At 38.8% G+C, this 22,797-nt stretch overlaps 2 protein-coding genes across 2 annotated transcripts in view; both read right to left on the reverse strand.

Annotated features, from left to right (window-relative positions):
- The window catches only part of LOC308696808 (fibrocystin-L-like), a gene marked incomplete at both ends in the record, with an annotated part of 49,791 nt that extends 39,410 nt beyond the window's left edge, over window positions 1-10,381 (reverse strand). The window contains 19 exons of the mRNA XM_081375707.1: window positions 33-143; window positions 264-418; window positions 591-734; window positions 868-1,003; window positions 2,823-2,982; window positions 3,123-3,214; window positions 5,727-5,992; window positions 7,492-7,581; window positions 7,678-7,788; window positions 7,885-7,955; window positions 8,053-8,095; window positions 8,185-8,258; window positions 8,335-8,388; window positions 8,502-8,595; window positions 8,695-8,752; window positions 8,851-8,962; window positions 9,797-9,941; window positions 10,073-10,150; window positions 10,315-10,381. Coding sequence (XP_081231833.1) covers window positions 33-143; window positions 264-418; window positions 591-734; window positions 868-1,003; window positions 2,823-2,982; window positions 3,123-3,214; window positions 5,727-5,992; window positions 7,492-7,581; window positions 7,678-7,788; window positions 7,885-7,955; window positions 8,053-8,095; window positions 8,185-8,258; window positions 8,335-8,388; window positions 8,502-8,595; window positions 8,695-8,752; window positions 8,851-8,962; window positions 9,797-9,941; window positions 10,073-10,150; window positions 10,315-10,381 — 2,061 coding nt within the window. The remainder of the gene's footprint in view (window positions 1-32; window positions 144-263; window positions 419-590; window positions 735-867; window positions 1,004-2,822; window positions 2,983-3,122; window positions 3,215-5,726; window positions 5,993-7,491; window positions 7,582-7,677; window positions 7,789-7,884; window positions 7,956-8,052; window positions 8,096-8,184; window positions 8,259-8,334; window positions 8,389-8,501; window positions 8,596-8,694; window positions 8,753-8,850; window positions 8,963-9,796; window positions 9,942-10,072; window positions 10,151-10,314) is intronic.
- Window positions 10,382-16,758: 6,377 nt separating this feature from the next.
- LOC308697011 (fibrocystin-L-like) overlaps window positions 16,759-22,797 on the reverse strand; it is a 101,795-nt gene continuing 95,756 nt past the window's right edge. The window contains exons 76-77 of the mRNA XM_081376035.1: window positions 17,239-17,392; window positions 16,759-17,128 (exon numbers count right to left, since the gene is read on the reverse strand). Of these exons, the coding sequence (XP_081232161.1) occupies window positions 16,917-17,128; window positions 17,239-17,392 (366 nt within the window). The 3' untranslated portion in view covers window positions 16,759-16,916. The remainder of the gene's footprint in view (window positions 17,129-17,238; window positions 17,393-22,797) is intronic.

Consider the following 22,797-nt stretch of genomic DNA (forward strand, 5'->3'; position numbering starts at 1 on the left):
ACATACAGTACTTGGTCATCTGCTTTGCTTACCCCTGTGGTGGTGGTCTCATAATCTCTGAAAAATTTCACATTAGTGTTCTCAATGGTTGGAATCTCTGCTGGACATTTAGCGGTGATCATCATATCTAGTGCTGAACGCACCTTTAATAAAAAAGAAAAAGGAATATTTCAACAGAGCATTCAAACTGTTTGTACACAGGACTGCAATGGCTATCATTTTATTCTATGGTAAATATTAAGAAATATAAAACAAACAAAAACCTCCGCTGCAGAAGCATTGAAAGGCAGAGGGAGGGACGGAACTCCATCCCACAGCAGTGTGAACGTCTCCATGCTGGCCTGGCCTTTCACGTCCTCACTAACTGTGATGTTAGTATCTGAGTCCATGATCAAGTAATCAAGATCCTTGAAGTCACCTGAGATAATTCCAAGATTAAAAAAAAATAAAACATATTGCAAAATACTCTTAAATGTAGTTGTATACAACATAAGCGGTAACATAAAACATCCTAATAACTGATAACAAAAATAAGAATCAATGTTATAAATATACAATCAAATGTGGTAAAAAATTATTTTTAAGTTTACCTCTGTTAGAGTTGAATGTCACATTGTACAGCGACTCATTATCCAGTTCTTGTTTTGTGACTGTAACGCTGTCTGGTTTAATTGTCCACAAATCATTCAGAGCGTTCTGCAACTCCATCGCTGATGCACTTATTGGGATCGGCCCTAAAGCATGCAAGCAACTCCAGTAAACATTACAAACATGCAAACAAAAAGAGGTAGAGGTACCTCTAGGGGTAGTGCAAAGGTGTGAATGCAAAAATTAGGAGAATTTATAGTGCTGTGTGAACTAATGCACCTGTTTTAAGATCTCCATATGCCAGGAAGTAGTATGTGTTTTCACAGTTGCTCAGAAAGAAACAATCACTGTTGATTCTCAGAGTCTGGACCTCGTTGATGGGGGTTATTGGCATCCACCCCCTGAAACGAACCACCTAAAACAGTAAAGAATTAAAAAAAAATGCACATAGCAGGTAGAGGAGCTCTTTTCTACAGAGCCCCTAAAGGGACGTGGTGGTGGAAAATTTTTTAGGATGGATGAATTTTTTTTTTCCAAATCTTTTGCGTTTCCTCGAGAAACTTTGCGTTCCCACGCAAAACTTTTGCGTTCCCTCGCAAAGATATTTGCGTTCCCACGCAAGACTTTTGCGTACCCTCGCAAAGATATTTGCGTTCCCACCCCACGCAAGACTTTTGCGTTCCCTCGCAAAGTTATGTGCGTTCCCACGCAAAACCTGTTTTGAGCTCGGACAGACACTTCCTGTTTAATGTCCCGCTGGCAGCTGTTTCAGAGCTCCGTACGTTAATGGAGCGTTTCATAGTGTTTGAACTTGTCTTGGACTCAAATAAGAAATGCGGTCAGTGCTTAACTCAAGGAGTTCAGTGAAGTTGCCAATATTCACATAGGCTATTCGAACTTCCCAGATCAATATTCTTGAGCTAAACGTTGTTAAAACACAAACGACACCTATTTACTATCACAGTAACCTAGACAACAAGCTACAACCCAATTCTCATCAAAACAAGCTTTTATAATATAGGCTAAATGGATCTCTATGAGAAGGCGGATGAGAGACAAGTTCAAAGGGACCGTCTGCAAAGTGCAATATAACCCAAAAAAACGACTACAGCATCAACTCATAGTCAAAAATACAAAAATAGTCATTAACTTCAATGTTACAAACTGTAGTGCCAGACAATTTACTTTACACATCAGTGGTGACCCACTGGTCATACTACATTGCTTTTGCACATTTTATATTATGAAAAATATTCAATAACTTCACTGTAACACACCAAATTTAGTTCACACATCAATGTTGGTTATAGGCCTACAACACTTAGTTTGGGAAGTAATTGCACATAAAAAATAAGTAGGCCTATTCTTTACACAAATTATATTTGTACTGTACGCAGCTTTGCATTATATTTGCTTACTGAATTTGATGGCATTACACTGTATAACAGTGTGAAGTCATTTAATATTTTTTCTAAAAAAGGGTGAATTAAGTTATTGATTTTATTTCATAATAAATAATCATAAAAAATTATGCACTTTTTATCAAACTAAGTAATGTAGTATAACCAGCAGGAGAGCAGTGATGTGTGAACTGAATTTGGTGACAGTATAGTGAGTCACAGTGAAGCTATTGAATATGTTTAATAATATAAAATGTGCAGAAGGGTTTTGGGATTTGCACTTTGCATACTGCCCCTTATTTGGACTTGTCTCTCATTCGTCTGGTTATAGACAAATTAATATTAAAAAGCTCGTTTTGATGAGAAATGGGTTGTAGCTCGCTGTCTAGGTTACTGTGATTTTAAATAGGTGTCGTTTGTGTTTTAACAACGTTTAGCTCAAGAATAGCCTCGAATAGCCTATGTGAATATTACCAACTTCACTGAACTCCTTGAGTTAAGCACTGACCGCATTTCTTTATATTTGAGTCCAAGTTCAAACACTATGAAACGCTCCATTAACGTACGGAGCTCTGAAACACTGCCAGCGGGACATTAAACAGGACGTGTCTGTCCGAGCTCAAAACAGGTTTTGCGTGGGAACGCAAATATCTTTGCGAGGGACCGCAAAATATTTGGGGAAAAAAATTCTCCCATCCTAAAAATGTTTCCACCACCATGTCCCTTTAGGGGCTCCGTACTTTTCAGAGACTTATTGAGTTTATGCAGGTGCAGTGCAGAAAATGAATTCCTAGGCCCTTCCTTTCCCTGAAGTGCATCTGTGAGCTCACTTACCTGTTTTTCAGGGACTTTATCATAGTATGCGTCAATCCGTTGTTTCTCATTAACAGCTTCAATTGTCTGCTGGGCAGTGAAAGGGCTGATCTCTTTGAAAAAGGCCACATCCACTGAAGCTACTACTCCATACTCCTGCACTAGAATCTCAATGTAGTACCTGTAGCACATTGAAAGATGTTTCATGTGCAAAAAATGATTTTATATCCAATATTGGGGTATATTGGATAAAACAATAATAATGACACAAAGACTTATTTAGAACATACATTTATGATTTATTTGGGAACCTTCACTTACGGTTTTCCCTTCTCTAAGCGCATGACATCGGACCTCTGAGTGCTATAGCTGAAGAAACTGCTTGTTTGGTAAGGCTGTGATGCAATCTTAACCTGAAATAATAATAATAAAAAAATATTAACTTTACATTAAATTAAACATTTTACACTGCATTTTATACAAATATTCCATATATTAAATTTAAAATGTTACACTGCATTTTATACAAATATACCATATTAAAATTAAAATGTTACACTGCATTTTACAAAAATATTACATATACTGTATTAGAATTGTAAGCCTGTAAAGGCTGTAGCGGAACAGTGGGTGTGCTTTTTTATATTAAAAAAAAAATCAAATCAGGCATCATCGAAAGCATAAACACTCAAAATGCATCCTGTGAAACCAGTTTTGAAATGGGACATTTTGTTACCATGGAAGTGTTACTTTAAAACCTCTCAATTTTTGTGCCTTAATAACTTCAAATTTGGAACACAGCTTGGTTAGATATATGGCTTTGATTTTTTTATAGCAATTTTAGTGTCTAATGTATTTTATAAAATATATATTTAGTATAAAATACAATAAAAATTTAGTTTAGTGCATTTGCTTTACAGTAAAATTAAACTTCTTTAAAACTTTTTAAAGAAAAAAACAACAACACGTTTTTAATGTAGTTTATATGTCTGTGTGGTGTATTTAATTTGCTTTAAACAAACCAAGTGCAAATTCATAAGTCAACACCATTGCTGAGTATTTTCTTCTTGAAACCGCAGTGAAAAAAAAGAAGTTTGAATTTGCCGGTGTTTCTTACGTCACAAACAACCTTGTAACTGAAGTCAATGTGCGGTCAGGCTTTAGTAACTTTAAATGTAAGGCAGTACAATATTGTTACTCCCTAAAAAAGTAACTACTTGTGTTACTTAATTGTGTTCACTTTTGCGTTACTTTTTCACCTGGGCTGGGCTTGCTTGTTTACTTTTTAATAACAAAAAAAAAGAAATATTTTTTTTGTTTTTTTTGGCAAATGTAAAGGCCATTTCACACCAAAAGGGAAATTAATAAGCCTCAGGCTTATTAAAAAAAAATGAAATCCATGCCTTCACAGAGAGCACAGCTCAAACAAACCTTTTAGCTGTTCAGCCATTTTGGTTTGAAGAATAGGATGCAGAAGAAGAAAGTTCAAAACGATTATTTCAGCAATATTGTTTATTTTTTATTTTTTAAATGAAACAAACATGTGATGTTTAAGTCATTTTTGCTTAGTTGGTTAATAAAGTGAGATTAATTACATAAAGTTTGTGTAATTTAATATGTAAGGGATAATGTAGAGTGAGGCGGTTGTTATAGATAAATATATATATCTATAATAAATATATTTATTACATGGCTTGGTTGAATTCTAATGTAGAATGCGGTCTGTTATTTCTTGTTATACCATGGTCTGGGTGAATACTCGATTCTGATTGGCTGCAGGGTGTCCGTTAAAAAGTGATAATGGACACCTAGGAAAGGCGTCCCGTCAATTTGCCTGATGACAGTTCTAAATGATTGCGCTGGCTCAAACTCACTGATCAACTGCTGCGGTCGGGTCGCTGTGGCCACGTTGCTTGGCAACGCCTGTATACGGGAGATATTAAATAGTGCGCTCGACTTAATAAATAAAAACCCTCACGATTTTTACTCTAAAACACATTAAAGTATTATTAATTGATTAAATATTTCTTTCTTTCGTAAGTAACCATGGTAAGCGGGTTAATGCCTCCGCTGCGCGACGGACGGTTCACGCCTAGCCATCGTCCATTAAAACCTGATAATGGACACCTCGTCGGGCATTAACCCTTACATAACAGACCACTGCTAAGTATAACACATCGTTGCCATGAAAAACAGAGCGTTGTTATGGACGCAGGATTCTAACCGCAGAGACTGAACGGACTATTTTCTTTAGCCGAAAAAATACAATCGTTTTTAAAATAATAAACTCCTTTTTAAATAAATATTTTTTGTCAAATTATTGATTTATTTGGTAGGTAGCCATGTAATAAGAGGGATAATGTAGAGCGAGGCGGTTGTTATAGCGATCAATATGATATATGAAGTGAAGATAACTTAAATAACTCCGCTTCGCGTCTGGGTCCTGATCAGCCTGTTGGGGTTGTATTCGCTATAACAACCGTCTCGCTCTACATTATCCCGCTATCCCGTTTAAAAAAGGAGTTTATTGATTTAAAAACGATTGTATTGCTTCCGCTAAAGAAAATAGTCCGTTCCGTCTCTACGGTTAGAATCCTGCGTCCATAGCAACGCTCTGTTTTTCATGGCAATGATGTGTTATACCAGAGACAATGGTTATACTTAGCAGCAGCGGTCTGTTATCAATAAATAACAGACCGCATTCTACATTAGAATTCAACCAAGCCATGTAATAAATTTAATTATTGCAGGTGTCATAATGTTCTGAGATTGCATTTCACTTTTCTTATTTTGAGTAATAATGAATGTTTTTTTTTTTTTTTTTTTTTGCAAGTGAGATGAGTAAATGCCTACTCACATTTATAATTAACTTACATTGATAACTACGGAAATTATGAAATTATGATTTTATTATAATTCAGGTACCTTATCCTGGGGAAGACCTGTCTTGCTGAAATATAGCTGGCATCGGTCGTCTGCTTTGATTCGGAAATAGTAGTTGTCGGTCTCCGTTGGAACAAAGAAACCACTCAATCGTGCCACAAAGTTATCAATTTCATTGGGCCAAACATAGGACAGCGAATCCACCCACTGGACAGAGTATCCAGGCCTACTGGAATTATAATTCAGGACGTCCTCAAGAAGGTTCGGAGTAGATCTGATCCACATCTCCATTTTAAAACCTCTGCCACCTACAAACATGATAATTTAATCATCACTCAATACAATCAGGATTAGAGTTCAACCAAGCCATGTAATAAAAACATATCAAGCCAAGGCACTCGAGAATTTAGGTAAACTATAAAAAGCCTTTATTCAATCATGGCTTAGGCATTTTAAAACAGGTAACCGCACACTGCGTTGCGGCTAATGAGCCTTCATCTTTTTAAATTTTTTCTTAAATTGTTGAATGCCATGGCTTGATATGTTAGGTATCAACAATACCTCCCTTGATATGTTATGTATCAACAGTAAAAACAATCATTTACTGTTGGTTACTAGGTTATAAATACCACCGTCAACAACCGTCAACAACTCGAAATACACCTACTTTGCATTTGTTTGTTTTTTTGCTGTTGCAAATTTTGAAAAGATTTGCTTGGATAAAATTGCACTATGTAATACGCATGTGCATGACGTCATCGTTTTCAGAGACTCGCGTTTTAGTTATTTACATGTATACCGTTTTCCAAAACTTGCACTTTGAAACCCGTTTTCAAAAGTTTGCATTTTCAGGCACCCAAAACGCCCTTGTTGTGTAAATGAACGGCTAAATAAGAAGTTTAACGTTGAAAACGGTGTCTTGTAAACAGCCCAGTAATAGAGATCAGGGGTTTCCAATTCCAGTCCTTGCGCCTCCCCGTTCTGCACAGTTTATATGAGCACCGTGAACTCTTGGCTTGACAGGGTCCCTACACAGTATTCACTGCTCCCTACTCCCTAAGCACAGGATATCAGTCAAAGTGCACTTTACTTAACAAAATGTGTTTATTCACAACATCATGCAATGTCATCAAACACAGACAAACTCAAGTCACGCATATTAGAGTTTAAGGTTTGATGCCAATTTACTTTTAAAAATAAATGTAATATAAATTACCATACATTAATTTAATATACATGTGTATAAAATCCATATAAATATTTATTTTATTTTATATATGTAGTATCCACATACATGAACTAATTATACATTTCACTTAATCTAATTTGTCAAATTCAAAAGCCCTAAACTGAATGATAAATGTATGTTGTGATGTTTAATATGAAAATAAACGCACTTTGCAGCACACATATGGTTGAATGGAACCCACCCCTTAACTAACGTGTCAGATAAAAGAAACAAAATGTGCAGAGCGGTGAGGCGTGAAGACTGGAATTGAAAACCCCTGGTTTAGATAGATTTATGTCATGATCAAAGAGAGAAATGTTAAAATACTAGTTTCCTTGCTGTCAGTTATGTGAGAGCCTCTGATATACAATGTCCTGTTAAAAAAAGACAGTTACGTGACAAAATAGAATCATGTTCGTGTTTGAGATAATGTCTTGTGACACTTAAACAGTGTCATAGTCAAATGTTCTCGCTTCTGGAGCTCAGAATTCCACTGTCGTGCCAACAGTGTCTATGGAAAAGTTTGTTACAGTAAAATTACGTTATAATTATAGATCTGATTTCAGATAAGCTTCTCACCAGGAAACACTGTCATATTGTTTTTTTCATAACCAGGTGTTATGCAGACAATCCTCTCATTTGATACACTCTGAATCTGACACTCACGACCTAAGGAAGAAAATGATAATAAAAAAATACATTTGAAAAAATATTTGTATTTTATTTTATAAATAATTTATATAATATTTGTATTCAAAGGGTTACCTCCTACTAACACCATGGCTGGCTGGTCAGTCTCATCAAAGTAATGTCCCTGAATGGTCAGTAATGTGCCGCCCAATATGCTGCCCTCAGAGGGAGAAACTCCTGTCACCTCTGAAAGAGACAAGGCCAGGTTTTTTTTTTACAAATCTGATTTTGTGCAGGCAATTCCATGCTGTATTATTTAAGAAGAATAAATGTTATCCACACCTGCGTATGTCTGGAACATGGCAAGCTTGTTCAGTGCTGAGATGCTGAAAACCCCAAAGTCTGGCAAACTCCTAAAAAAAGAAAATATGTGTTTTGTCTACTTTTCTATTAACAGCATGCAGAGAATTTGATGTAAAGTTTAGTAAAGTAAAATCAAACTTCTCTGACCTCCCAAATTGACCGTCGATAATATAACTGAGGTTGTGATGACCTGAAAACCAAAGACAATGACATTTAATCTGACAAAAATCTATAGTGAATGAATAATTATTGAATGTTTTAATAATAACGTGTCCTCACCAACATACGTTCCAGTCATTTTACAGCTCATAGATCCCCATTGACTGCTCTCAGAATCCAAAAAGAGGCCATACCTGAAAAAATGTATGTGTATTTATGGAGGGTGCATTCACATTTAATGTTTACATTTATTAGTAAATTAATACTTACTTTTCATCTGAATTAGGCTTTAGAAGTTCACAAGGCATGCCTCCCATGTACGCTCTGTTCAAAGAAAACACATTAAAACAGTTTCAGACACACCTTAAGTCAAGACTGAATATTTTTAACATTCATACAGTTATATTTTTTCCATTGTGTATTAAATATTTCCAGACCTTAAAAATCTTGCATCCAGACCATTTGAGCTTTTGTCCGTGTTGCTTCCGTACACATCAGTATAGATTCTTCCCCGCAGTGTCACCACAGTCCCTAAAGTTCATTCAGTTTCATTTTTTTGTGAAAGGTACCTATATTTTTTTTTTTATAAACCAAAGCAGCAGAGTAATGATAAAAACTATCAAAACTTACCTGGGGGACCAGTGAGTGGACTGATACTTTGAATGCTAGGTGTATAGTATGTTCGGCTCTGTGAAAGCAGTGCATGTTTTTATAAATATATTGTAATATTTTGAGAAGATGAGTATATGTATTAGTAAGCAATACAACGAAGTCCATCTCACTTACATAGAACATGCACCACCAGTAATACCACTGATATCCATAACAAATGTTACTGGGAGGAATTGGCACGCCATCCACGCTGACCCGAAACTCATAGTCATCTTCTGGCAGAGCTCTGAACATAATGCAATATAAAGCTTATTTAGAGAAACATAAGCCATCATTATTTTACATATCATTGTGCGGTACAGCATGTGCATACCTTCTTCATTTACGCACAAATATGACAGACCAAAGTCTGCAATAATAAACATGTTATACAATCAAATGCAGAAGGAATTTAAAAATGTTTTTATATATTTTTTTATAAATAATACATAAAATAATAGTATAATTTAGAATAACATTAGAGGAAAGTTCATGCAAAATTTTAAATATTCATTTCAATATGCATTAATAAGATTTGGGAGCTGAAGGAGAGGGGAACATTTTCAGGAGAAAAAACAATAATTTTGATCCGTTTCTCATACATAGCTTTTCAATTCAGAAGACGTGAAACATAGCACACAAGTCATATGGACTGGCCTTATTGTCATTTTATTGATTGGATATTCCTAAAAAAAAGTGTGTTTTTTTGTTCCACAGAAGAAAACAAGTCACATACAGTACGTTTGGAACAACATGAGGGTGCAAATTTCTCCTACAGGACAAGTAAATGTTTTTTATTTAAGTTATTTTTAAAAAAAAAATGTTGCAGAACTATGCAGACAATGAAAATGAAGTCAGTATAGGCCAGTTTTATTTAATTCCACTGATTTTATTAATTTTAACTCAGTTTAAGGAATTAGTCCAAATTTACGTTCCTTCCTTCAAAAATATGCCAGATCCCATTCATGCCATTTATTTTGAGTATGTAAAAAAAAATAATATTAGTAATATTAATTTTTATTAGCACCATTCAATACAATGCAATGACTACAATCAATATAAAGCTATCAAGATTGCTTACCTTGTATAACAGATGATCTGTTTGGAGTGACTGGAGTCTTTCTCGACATCACAGGGAACAGATCTGGTTCGGGACACCAGCGTCACACTGTTGCCGAAGTTTGGGTCATTGGCATTGAGATTGAACTGATTGGCTTGAGCAAAACCTGAAAACATCACCAACGCTATTAGAGATTTTTTAGAGCCAAAAAGATGCTAAATCAGAAACAAATGTTGGGATTCATTGGAAAGCATATTGGTGACTTTTTTTATTTTTTTATTTATTTTTTTATTATACCTTCGCCCTCTATGGTGAGTTTCGTTCCGCCATTGACGCTTCCGACATATGGGGTCACTTTGTTGACACGTTGCGCTCCTGTCAGGATGGACTTTATAGTTATAGTCACTAAAATCTTTTCATTTTAATGTACAAATGTCTGTAATGCTTTTAGGATGACGAAAATGATCTTAAATTACGCAAAACGTTCAGAATGACTCAGGTAAACAACAAAAAAAGTGGAAGATAATTCCAGCGCGTACCTGCGGAACTCCACAGTAAAATACAAACTGTGAGCGGCAGGTGAAGCTCCCGTCGCACGTGCCTCATCCTGACAGACTCGCGCGCTTCAAAACAAAGCGCCTGCAGTTACTGTATCCCTTCTGCAAAAAAAATATACACATACCATTTGTATTTCTATTACAAAACAGATTATAACATAAAAATGGTAACAGCCTTTACTTATATATATATATATATATATATATATATATATATATATATATATATATATATATATATAGAGAGAGAGAGAGAGAGAGAGAGAGAGAGAGAGAGAGAGAGAGAGAGAGAGAGAGAGAGAGAGAGAGAGAGAGAGAGTTATAGAAAGAGCTATAGAAAAGTGGAAAAAAATTCAAACTTCACACTGACCATAATTAAGACTCACATACCTGTTAAAGCACTCTTAGGGGAATCTAAACACCAGCGGCTCACTTTTGAAGAAGAGCTCACTCTTTTTATACTACATGCCCACAGGGTGGCAAGAGGAGATTGGCTGTTAAAGCTCCATGGTAAATCCAAACACCAGTGGCAGTGGCTGATTTGTTAAAGGTGTTGACGTAATTTTCAATAAAATGAATGGGTGAATCTAGTTTGACGTCCAGAACGAGTGTAATTTGGGCCTAATGGATGGAGCTAGAATATCTAGCCACACCCAAGCCTAACCCTACCCACAACTCTATCTCTCCACCACATTAGATGTCCAGAGAGGTGGAGCTGGACGTCATTGACTCTGCAGTGAGCACCACTTGACTTAAACAATCCAGCTGCACATGCAAATGAGCATGCTTGAAACAAAGATCCATAAATCACCAACAGAGGAATTTTCCCGCTTGGGAATTCCACCCTTCTCATTGGTCAAGCAAACCTAGAGAGGTGGGACTTTTCTCAGGCTTTATTAGAGATAAATTCACAGTGAAACCCCTCCTTCTTCATCTGGCTTCTACTGCTGCTTCTTCGATTTGATGTCTGTGGGGACCCCCGGCAGGCCTTGACCACAGCCTGCTATGCCTTCACTCTCCCAACAGAGTCAGACTGTATTTTCTTCATTCCAACTCAGAAGAAAACATCAGCTTTACTCATGGTTGATGTGTGGCCTCTACAGACCAGGGGCCTCATGTATCAATCTTGCGTACTTAAAAACTTTGCGTACGCCAGCTTTCACGCTCACGGTCGGATGTACTAACAGTGAAATTAACGCGAAAATGTGCGTTCCTCCACGCCAATTTCATGTCTGGCGTACGTACATTTCTCATTGTTTTTGTCCGTTGGCGACTCTTACAAGCAATGAAGTGAAGTTGCAAACATTACACAACGAATTGTTCTACAAATCACACCACCACCTGCCCATACAAAAATTTTATATATGGCCATATATGTACTTATATTTTAAATAGCATGACATATATCTATACATATATTTGACTTATCTGAGAACACAATATATGCCTGCAACATATATGAACATTTATGTGTCCAAACATGTGAAGAAAATATTTGAGTTCAGTTCATCCATATATGATACCATATATCTGCATATATTACAGTATAGTATTGGTTTCTCGCATGTATGGACAACATTAAGTATAAATATGTGACATACATATTTGTTTTCCACATATTTAATAAATGTATGTAAACATACATGCATGTGATACTGATGCATTTTTAAAGCTGTGGCATATGGTTATGGTACTTTGGGTATTTGTCAAAAATGACAAAGAAATCACTGCATTATTGTATTAAAATATAAGTTAAAGTATGTACTATGGAAATAAGTACATATATGCATGTATACATATGCGTCTTACATATATTTCACATTTATGTGCATATACGGGAAAATATATGGCACTTACATGAAAACGGCCTTTGCTATATTTTGAAATATGTTTCATTAATGTCTATGTGGTTTACATATATTAATTTTGCATATATTCTCATATAGGCAGCAGACATACATGGGCACTGACATTATATATGTAATTTACATATATTGACATATATTACATTTCTGTACGGGGGGAAGCATTGCTATTAATTTGCAATTTATAAAATAATTGACATTGTCACATGAGCCTTATGGGAATATTCTATCAATTATGCAATTAAGTAAGAACATATAAAAGCATATGCAAATTGATACAACCCTTAGTCTATGGCAATGGCAGCTTTCCGTTTAACGTCCACCTTTATATCAGACCATTTCTTTTTAAGGTCATTTACAGTGCGACTTTCAGATCCCACCGCATTGACGGCATCAGCCAAACTCTCCCAATCATATTTTTTCCTTTTGTTATTAATTCAGGAGGACAAAGTTCCAAATAAAATATTTTATTCGTTTCTACCTCCGATAGTAGCACCTCCAATTCACTTTCTGTAAAGTTTCGTTTCTTGCCGCTTGCTTTAGCCATTTTCTTACTGCTTTCTTTTGCCAAAGTGGACTCATTACCATATTTAAATTGATTTAATTAAGGGAGGAGACTGGGTGGGGCGTTGTGCTCGTGCATGTACACTCAATTTTACATTAATTGGGATGTACAAAGAGAATATGCATGGGATCCTTCGTACGCAGAGATTTATACATCTGTTTTTTTGTGCGTACACACATTTACAGCTTTGTCCGTATGCAATGTTTTAGTATGAATTCAACGCAAGTCTTTGTACATGAGGCCCCAGGGCCAGCAGGCCACAATCTGCACTCCAGCCATGTGCTGATGGAGAGAGAGAAAACCTTCAACCAGAACAGAGTCAAACAAACCATTCAAGTTCATCACCATTTCTTCCTTCAACACAGAAGAAATCGTTTGAAACTCATGGAACAATCAAAATCCTTTTTCAGGAACTTCATGAAATTTTGTCCCCGTCCAATAATAGTCACCTAACTAACTTGTTCCCCTAAACCAGCTTACTTCCTGCGCAGGAATAATCGACAAACAGACTTCAGCAAATGTCCTTTAAATGCTTTAATCACGGGCAGGAGATCTTCCCGAGCAATTCTCAGGGAATCTCTCCCAAGAAGCAAGGCCGGAGGATCTCCACGGTACCCCGCGGAAACCACGTGAGGTATGGACTCCAACCTGTTTGATTCTGATGACAATAGGATCTGAGGAACCGGGTGATTTCCTGATTGAGACGTTTTGTTTGACCATTAGATTGAGGGTGATATCCTAAAGTGAGGCTAATGTTGATATTGAGTTGTTGGAAGAATGCTGACCATCCTCTAGATGTGAATTGGGAGCCTCGATCCGACACGATGTCCTCAGAGAGACCATAGAAGCGAAACACAAAGTTGCACATGAGATCAGCTGTCTCAAATGCTGTGGGCAGCTTGGGAAGTGGAATTAAATGACAGGCCTAGGAGAAGCAGTCTATGTGTGGTATTATCATTGGATTTGGGGAGATCGGTAATAAAGTCTCTGGTAAGATTGGACCATGGTCGGTGAGGAACTGGCGATGGATGCAGTAAGCCGGATGGTAATTGTCTGGGATGCTTGCTTGTGTTACAGTTGATGCATTCGTAAATAAATTTTATTGTGTCTCCCAGCATGGTTGTCCAGCAGAAGCTGTTCTGAAGAAGGTGAAAAGTGGCAGAAATTCCAGGATGACCGGAGCTGAGTGAGGAATGAACTTGCTGTAACACTTTAAACATGTGTTGGCATGATAGGGCTTTAGTGTTTGTACCGGGACGATAGGTAATGGTGAATCAAATCGTGTAAAGAAGAGAGCCCACCTGGCCTGTCTGGGATTCAGTCTTTTGGCAGATTGCAAATATTCCAAATTCTCGTGGTCAGTTAGAATCACAAAAGGATGTTTAGACCCCTCCAGCCAATGACGCCACTCCTCCATAGCTGATTTCATGGCCAACAATTCCCGGTTATCGACGTCATAGTTCTGTTCGGATGAATTGAGTTTGCGGGAATAATAAGTGCAAGGATAGAGCTTCGGTGGGGAACCGTGTCGCTGTTAGAGGATGGCTCCAATGCCCGTATTTGAAGCATCCACCTCAACTATGAACGGGAGTTCCGAATCAGGGTGATGGAGGATGGGAGCAGATGTGAAACGTGACTTAAGTTCTGCGAAAGCCTCCTGAGCTGCAGCTGACCATGGTAGATGGGATGAATTTCTCTTAGTCATAGAGGTTAAGGGAGAAGCCACCGAACTGAAATTTCTGATAAAGCGTCGGTAGAAATGAGCAAATCCCAAGAATCATTGTAATTCATTTAAGGTTGCCGGTTGTGGCTAGTCTAGAACAGCTTTGACTTTCTTCTCGTCCATAGCGACTCCCTCCTGACTGATGATGTAGCCCAAAAAAGGCGAGGTAGTCTGGTGAAATTTGCACTTCTCTGCTTTGGCATATAACTGGTGATCAATGAGTCGTTGTAATACTGTTCTTAAGTGTTGCACGTGTTCCTCATAGGTGTTGGAATAGATGAGAATGTCATTGATGTAAAAGATCACCCAACGGTCAAGCATGTCCCAAAAGACATCATTGATGAAGGATTGAAATACGGAAAGACTGTTAGCAAGCCCGAAGGGCATAACGAAATATTCATGGTGCCCAGGTAGAAAAGGCTGTTTTCCATTCATCACCCTCCCTGATGTGAATGAGATTATAGGTGCTGTGAAGGTCTACTTTGGAAAAGTATTTGGCATTACTAGGGTAGCTGGTACCAGAGGCAATGGAAATCGAAACTTGACGGTGATGTCATTGAGACCGCAGTAATAGATACAAGGGCGTAGACCGCCGTCCTTTTTTTTAACGAAGAAGTCAGAGGCTGCAGGTGATGTAGATGCTCTGATGAACTCCTTTGAAAGTTCCTCCTCGATGTAGTTTCGGAGTTGGGTTGTGAAAGGGGAAAAATTCGACCCTTAGGTGGTGCTCGCCTGGTTGGGGCTTTCTCCTAGTTCAATGGAGAATTTGCTTGTGCGGTGAGGAGGAAGTTCCAATGCCCTGGTCTTGATAAAAGCCTCGACGAGGTCGGAGTATTCAATGGGAAGAGTAGGAAGAAGAGCAGGTTCGTCCTTTAGCGTAACAGTCTGAACGGAGTGTGAAGAGCTGCCAGTTAAATAATTGTAGTGATATGATGAGTCCCTTTTGATGATCCGACCCTCCTTCCATGAAATGAGGGGATTATGTTGGCATAACCAGGGGAGTTCAAGAATAACCGGGTTATGAGGTGATGTAGAAACAAATGATGTTTTATAAACAAAGTTCGGGAGGAGCACGTTCAAATAAGCAATCCAATCTACTCGTCATCAAACAATTATGTCAACCCTAATCAGCATGACAAGAAGTATATATATATCCACACTGTCAACTCACCTAATATTCCTTGACAGTTTTTCAGCATCCCTCCACCACCCCGACTCCTCACTCTTGGCTTAATCTTTACAGCCAGGAATACGGGGGGAGTACTCTGGGTTCGGGCCGAATACCGAGCCCGGAGCCCTCTCCTCGGACAGCACGCCAAATACGCATTTATTCTATCTAACTTATTTGTAAGTGTGAACTAGTGAAATGATCTCAGTGTTAAGAGTCCCGGTCTGTAGTTGAAGATCCACGGTGGTGTGCAGGACCCTTCCTTCACCGAGAGGTCGTCCATCTAGCACCTCCACTGCCAAAATGAGCTGTTGTGGATATACTATTGCCCTCTAGTGACAGGACTACAGGTACTTTAATACAAGAACTGGAGTGATGTGCCTGAATACATGGAACTACGAGGTGGTCTTGTGGGACAAGAAGCCCTCAGATGGCCAGCTTGACCACAGTAGAGGCAGAGATGTTGACGTATGCGGCGTTATCATTCCTCGGGAGTCAGATGAGGATATCCAAGCTGCATGGGTTCAGTTTGAAAAGCAGCAGCTATGGTCCAGCAAGTTATAGTCCAGCAAAATGGCAGACATTACCCAAACAACGATATGACAAAGACTGACTGCAACACAAGGGTAGATATAGGAAGAGATAATGAGTGTCAGGTGAGGTTGGCCTGATTAACCCGTCAGCGTAATGAGTTGCCAAGCAACGCTGAAAGACAATCAGGCCACAGACAGAAACACAACACATGCAAGGATGAACACACAGACCCTTGAACAGTGACACAACCTGTCACTCACATGAGACCATATGAGATCCAATTGTTTCCCGATGGACAATATCAAGTCCCACCCAACATTCATTTCAAACGTATTTATGACAAAAGGAAGAAAAGAACACAACTTTGATTTCATGCCAACTTCAATGGAAATGTTTGGCGTTTATATGTTGAAAAGACAACAGAAGCATGATAGAACTTGATTTTATTGAGCATATAAGAAAGCATATAAATGTATAATTTCCAAAGTAAAGTAATATGAATAGATTTAAATCAAATAAAAACTTGTTAAAAGGAACAGTTGTTTTTGTTGTTCTACAGTCTCAGAATAATAGTTGTAGCTTACAGATCATGATCATATGTGAAAACAACAGAAGTATATAGACAAAGGCAAATCATTTGAAGGCGAAGTTATATATATATATGTATATGAGTGCACTTCTTCATTGATTATAGAGTCCCTTGCATGAGAGTGCACTTCTTCATTGGTTCTAGAGTCCTCTGAGCAGGAGTAAACCACTCAACAACATGATACACAGATACATAGATGATGACAAGACAGCTGGACTGGAGTCAAAGATGCTGGGGAAATCATCGTCCGTAGTGATGATTACAGAAGACGGGGTTGTAGGTGATCTGAGCGTAAAAGATATGGACTCAGCATTCCATTCATTTAGAGTAAAGGCCAACTTCAAGTTATCACCTTTAGAAGAGGTACAGAGAGAGAAATGATCGTAAATGCTTAAAATAACAAGTGCCATTGGCCCTAAAAAAATCTAAATCATAGTCTATAGGCTAATAGAAATGACCCACCACTTGTGAAGATGGCTAAGTCAGTGTAATTGGCCCAGCAGCCACTGAACGGGATGGTGGTGTTTCCATAAAGCCCCTCTGTTGGATTCCCGTTAGCATCTTTGAGCACAGCTGAGATGGTTAGAGTCGTCACACCCACGGACACACACTCACCCTGGAAACAGACACACAGAAAAAAGATGCTCTGCTTATTCGATAACAGGTGTGGTTTCCTAGTAATCAATCACCTAGGTAGGGTTACACCAGTCATTCATAAGTTCTTAATTAAAGGGTCATAAAAACCCCTTGATTTAGCACTGGTCGTTTACACCTACTGTAAGATCTGAAGAATTTGTTTTTACTTAAAAATTGGTATTTTAAACATAACCCCTATGACAAAAAAACTTATCATTAGAGACTACTAACAAAAATCATGAACAAATCAAATGTAGAAGGGCATTTAAAAGGTCCAATAATATTTCCATTACAAGAATACCACAGACACAGTGAAATCACCATGGGAAAATCTCAGAGTAAAACTGGGAGTTGTGAAAAATATGATACATCTATGATTTTGCCAGATGAGAAGTTTATCTATGTATCATCTATTTACTCTATTAATTAATTGTATAACTGTATCATATATCTCCTTTAATTCCTTTTATAACAGTTTTAATTTTCCGTGCTTTTATTTTGTAATTATTTTAATTCCTTTCTGTGTAAAGCACTTTGAATTGCCATAGTGTATGAAATGAGCTATATAAATAAACTTGCCTTGCCTTACATTTACGAGCACTGCAATCTCTGAACAAATGACACACGCATCAGAAAGAAAGAAAAAAGGCATAGTTCCTTTTTTGTCCATTCATCTTTGAATTTTCGGTCTTCATAATTGTCTTCTGTGTATCAGAATAATGAATCATGTCATCGCGTTGATGATCAAACGTACCACTGTATCAGTGTCGTTATTTGCACACATATTACGTGTGAAGAAGACATGATGAAGTATATGTGCATACACAGAGCTGGTTCATGTTTGGAGCTAGCCTGGTTAAAACCAGACCATTCTCAGTAGTAACTGAGTTATGGTCTGGCAAAGCTTCATTAACCCTCTATGGTACGGTGTTGCCTCCAGGCAACATAGTCTATTTTAGCTTTTTATAATAATAACTTAATAAAATTTAATTGGTCAATGCTCTCTAAGGGGAGGGGAACTCAAATACTAACCGTTGAAAATGCAAAAGAGTGGTCACATGACCCACAGGGGTCCATTTTGGTCCCTCTTTCAGCACACGTGCACATGTCACATGGCTCCATATTTTCTCCACTGAAAAGGGCATTTTTCACTAATTTCTGTCCAGATAATCAGTTACAAAAAATCTGAGTCGCCTTCATTGGTAAGTAAAGAAGTATTTTCAAAAACTTTACATTATATATCATCAAATGTTTCATAGGAAATGACATAAAACTGCATGTTGCCTCGAGGCAACATTGTACCATAATGGAATCACATAAGGCCATACCAGGCATACTAGGTTTGAATACTTGAAAGTATATTTTATTTGTAAGGAAAGAAGTTTGAATTATCTAAATGTATTTGCATTTTTGCAAACTGAAAACTGGACATTTGGTCACTATAGTGGGAAATCGGACAAATAGTGGGTTCGTGGGACGAGGGCGTGGCTTGTGAGTGGTCAGTAAGGGCCGACTGGTCATTTGGCCACTATAGTGGGTAATCGGACAAATAGTGGGTTCGTGGGACAGGGCATGGCTTGGGACCGGTCGGGGGGTCAACAGGACATTTGGCCACTATAGTGGGTAATCGGACAAATAGTGGGTTCGTGGGACAGGGCATGGCTTGGGACCGGTCGGGGGGTCAACAGGACATTTGGCCACTATAGTGGGCAATCGGACAAATAGTTGGTTTGTGGGACGGGGGCGTGGCTTGGGACCGGTCAGGGGGGTCAACGGGACATTTGGCCACTATAGTGGCTAATCGGACAAATAGTGGGTTTGTGGGACGGGGGCATGGCTTGGGACCAGTCAGGGGGGTCAACATGACATTTGGCCACTATAGTGGGCAATCGGACAAATAGTGGGTTTGTGGGATGGGGGCATGGCTTGGGACCAGTCAGGGGGGTCAACATGACATTTGGCCACTATAGTGGGCAATCGGACAAATAGTGGGTTTGTGGGATGGGGGCATGGCTTGGGACCAGTCAGGGGGGTCAACATGACATTTGGCCACTATAGTGGGCAATCGGACAAATAGTGGGTTCATGGGACGGGGGCGTGGCTTGGGACCGGTCAGGGGGGTCAACGGGACATTTGGCCACTATAGTGGGCAATCGGACAAATAGTGAGTTCGTGGGATGGGGGCGTGGCTTGGGACCGGTCAGGGGGGTCAACATGACATTTGGCCACTATAGTGGGCAATCGGACAAATAGTTGGTTCGTGGGACGGGGGGCGTGGCTTGGGACCGGTCAGGGGGTCAACGGGACATTTGGCCACTATAGTGGGTAATCGGACAAATAGTTGGTTTGTGGGACGGGGCGTGGCTTGTAAGTGGTCAGCAGGGGTCGAGGGGATATTTGGCCACTATAGTGGGTAATTAGACAAATAGTGGGTCCGTGGGAGGGGGGTGTGGCTTGTGATTGGTCAGCGGGGGTCGACGGGACATTTGGCCACTATAGTGGGCAATTGGACAAAATAGTGGGTTAGTGGGACAGGGGCGAGTGGCGCCAAACTCAGGATGAAGGCGGCGCTACTTCTGGGGGTCTCGGATAATCGGGGGGCTCCCGTCAGGCCCCTGGGGGGGGGGGGGGGGGTCAGGGGAGAGACAGCAGAGTTAGGATGAGGTTATGGTGATTGTTAATGTTTTAACCTTGAAACAACACCGATTGTAATGTTTTGATATGATAACTTGATGATATGATGGTTTGTAATACTTGCGTTCCACGATGGTACAATGTTGCCTGAGGGCAACAGTTGGATAATAAATGTTACTTTTTATTAAATATGAAATGTGTAATTCATTAAAAACTTGATAAATATGTTTGTTCAAGTGTTTAGTTAAAGAAATTGATGTTTTCAATAAATATATAAATTTTTTCTTCATGAAAATGTCAAAAGTTTAAATTTGTCCATTGTGGTACAATGTTGCCTTGAGGCAACAAACTTTTAATTAATAAATAAATTAAAAAAATAATGAAAATGTTTATTGATATTGTTATAGTGTCCATTTTTAAGCAGGAAAAACATAACAAACAATTTTTTCCTCACTGATATCATATTGCGTACCATAGAGGGTTAATAACTCATTTCCAAAGGGGCGTCACCAACGGACGTCGCTCAAATGCCTCTGGGCGCAATTGGATAGACCTAAAACCAATCAGAGCGATCGTCATCGTGTAAAGCCATATGCTGCGTCCCAATTCGCCTAAGTTACACAACGCCATAAAAGTATGTACTCTTTTTGCGAAGAAAAGAAAAAAAACATTACTTTTGAATGTGTAGCAAAAAAGTAGGCAAGCTTTGGGACATACTACTTCGTCATCTTTATCGGACGGATCTGTCGCGTGCATCCTGTCACGTAAACTGCCCTGTCAATCATCTTGTCACAGTCAAAATCCTCTATTAAATCTAATTTAATTTCCTACCGTTTCGGAGAGAAATGTAGTAGCACGTTCATCTGCCAGTGGGTCTTTCATGGAGACTGTCCTCATGTGTTTGCAATTTGAATATAATAATGCATTTAAAAGTTGATGCGCTTCACCAACGGACGTCGCTCAAATGCCTCTGCGCACAATTGGATAGACCTAAATCCAATCAGAGCGATCGTCATTGTGTAAAGCCTGCCCCAACATTTCTGATTGGTGCCGCGATTTCGACGGATTAGAAATGGGCTTGAATGAGCTCTTTGTCAGACTACTTACAGAGCAAATCTAAATTTGCTGGAAGTTGCCTGGGTTTTCCCAGGCTAGTTTGGAGCACTAGACTAGAGTAACTGTGATCCACATTGCAATTGTTGCTAAACTTATTGTGGCGTTCCATGCAGAAACCACTGTTACTGTACTGAGGAAACATATACTTATGGCACGTGTCCGAACAGTGCAGAAGCGGTCTGGTGACATTTGAATTCTCCACTGTAATGCGTTCTCATGCATAATACAGCACATTGATTGGATTAAAAGAGTTCATTCTTATGAATATTGCAGGAAAAAGCTCACAACGTAGATGACGTAGACACATACTCTCCAGTCACAGCAGCCAATCACCACTCTGAATTAAAGGGACAGTCCCCCCAAAATTAAAATTCTATCATCATTTACTCTCAAGTTCTTCCAAACCTGTATGAATTTATTTTTTTCTGCTGAACACAAAAGATATTTTGAAGAATGTCGGTAACCAAACAATTGATGCATCCCCTTGACTTAATACTTATACAAAAAAATACAAAAAACATAAGAAATGACATTTATTTTGACGAGGCATGCTGTTTAGGTTGGGTTTGGAGTTAATTTATAAACATAATGTTCTCTCTCTTAAAATGTAAGCGAGTGTAAATATCAACGTTATCATGTATGTTTAAAGGAATGAAGTCTGTTGAGTAAAAAAAAACTTATCGATACAATTCAGTCAATTTTGTGTAAGAAAAATATCCATATTTAAAACTTTTATCAACTAAAATAACTAGCTTTTACAGCAGACGGCTGTATACAAGTCGACCTACGCCAAAAGAGTAACACTTGACGCATGTATGATGTAGGATGTAGGAGTAGCGTAAGCTCTGACGCCTCTCGTGGTTCAAACCATAGTCAGTATAAGAAATGGACAGAGCGACCCCATAGAGTTCAACGGAGAAAAGTGAAGTCAATTAGAAGTACTCACTTCCTGATGGCTGAGCGTACTGCGCAGCCTCAAACTGAGCTTGAGGACGTAGATGTGACGTGAGCAGCCTGTCAGACAGTTGTAAGTCTTCTAGTAGCTGTGCCAAGAGAAATCTGAATCATTCCCTTCCGAATCTTGCAGAGACGGAGAGCGTGAGTAGGAGCTGTCCATGAGCTAGGAGCAGGAGCAACTTTATGACTCTCTATGGGCTTCTCTCTTGACTTTATTGGACTTTATGCCTCCACGTCCCCTCGATTGCCAGCGAGCTTCTCCTCCTGTCTATACGGTAATTTCTCTACTGTGCGACAGAGAGTCGCTTGGTTATGACGCAATCGTTAGCCTATTTTTACAAAAACGGCTTCTACGGGGCCATAATGTAAGATACAAGGTAATGGAGCCTTTTATACATTGTCGAGTTTCTTTAGAAATAATGGACAAATGGAGTCTTTAAACGCCTCAGATGTAAAGTTATTCGCTGTCAAAGTGACGCCAAAATGAATGGGAGTCAATGGAATGCTAACAGCAGGTGATGGCTTGCTAGCCAATGGCTGCCCCCATGGAAGGTACGCTTTCCGGGTGCTGGATTACCCCCTTGGTTCAAACAAACAGACCTGGGCAACCGCATTCGTCATTAGGTTGTGCGTCAAGTTCAAGGGAAGCTAGTTATTTTAGTCGATTAAGTTTTTTTA

The sequence above is a fragment of the Scardinius erythrophthalmus genome (assembly GCF_964197995.2).
Source record: "Scardinius erythrophthalmus genome assembly, chromosome: 10".
In the NCBI taxonomy this organism is placed as follows: domain Eukaryota; kingdom Metazoa; phylum Chordata; class Actinopteri; order Cypriniformes; family Leuciscidae; genus Scardinius; species Scardinius erythrophthalmus.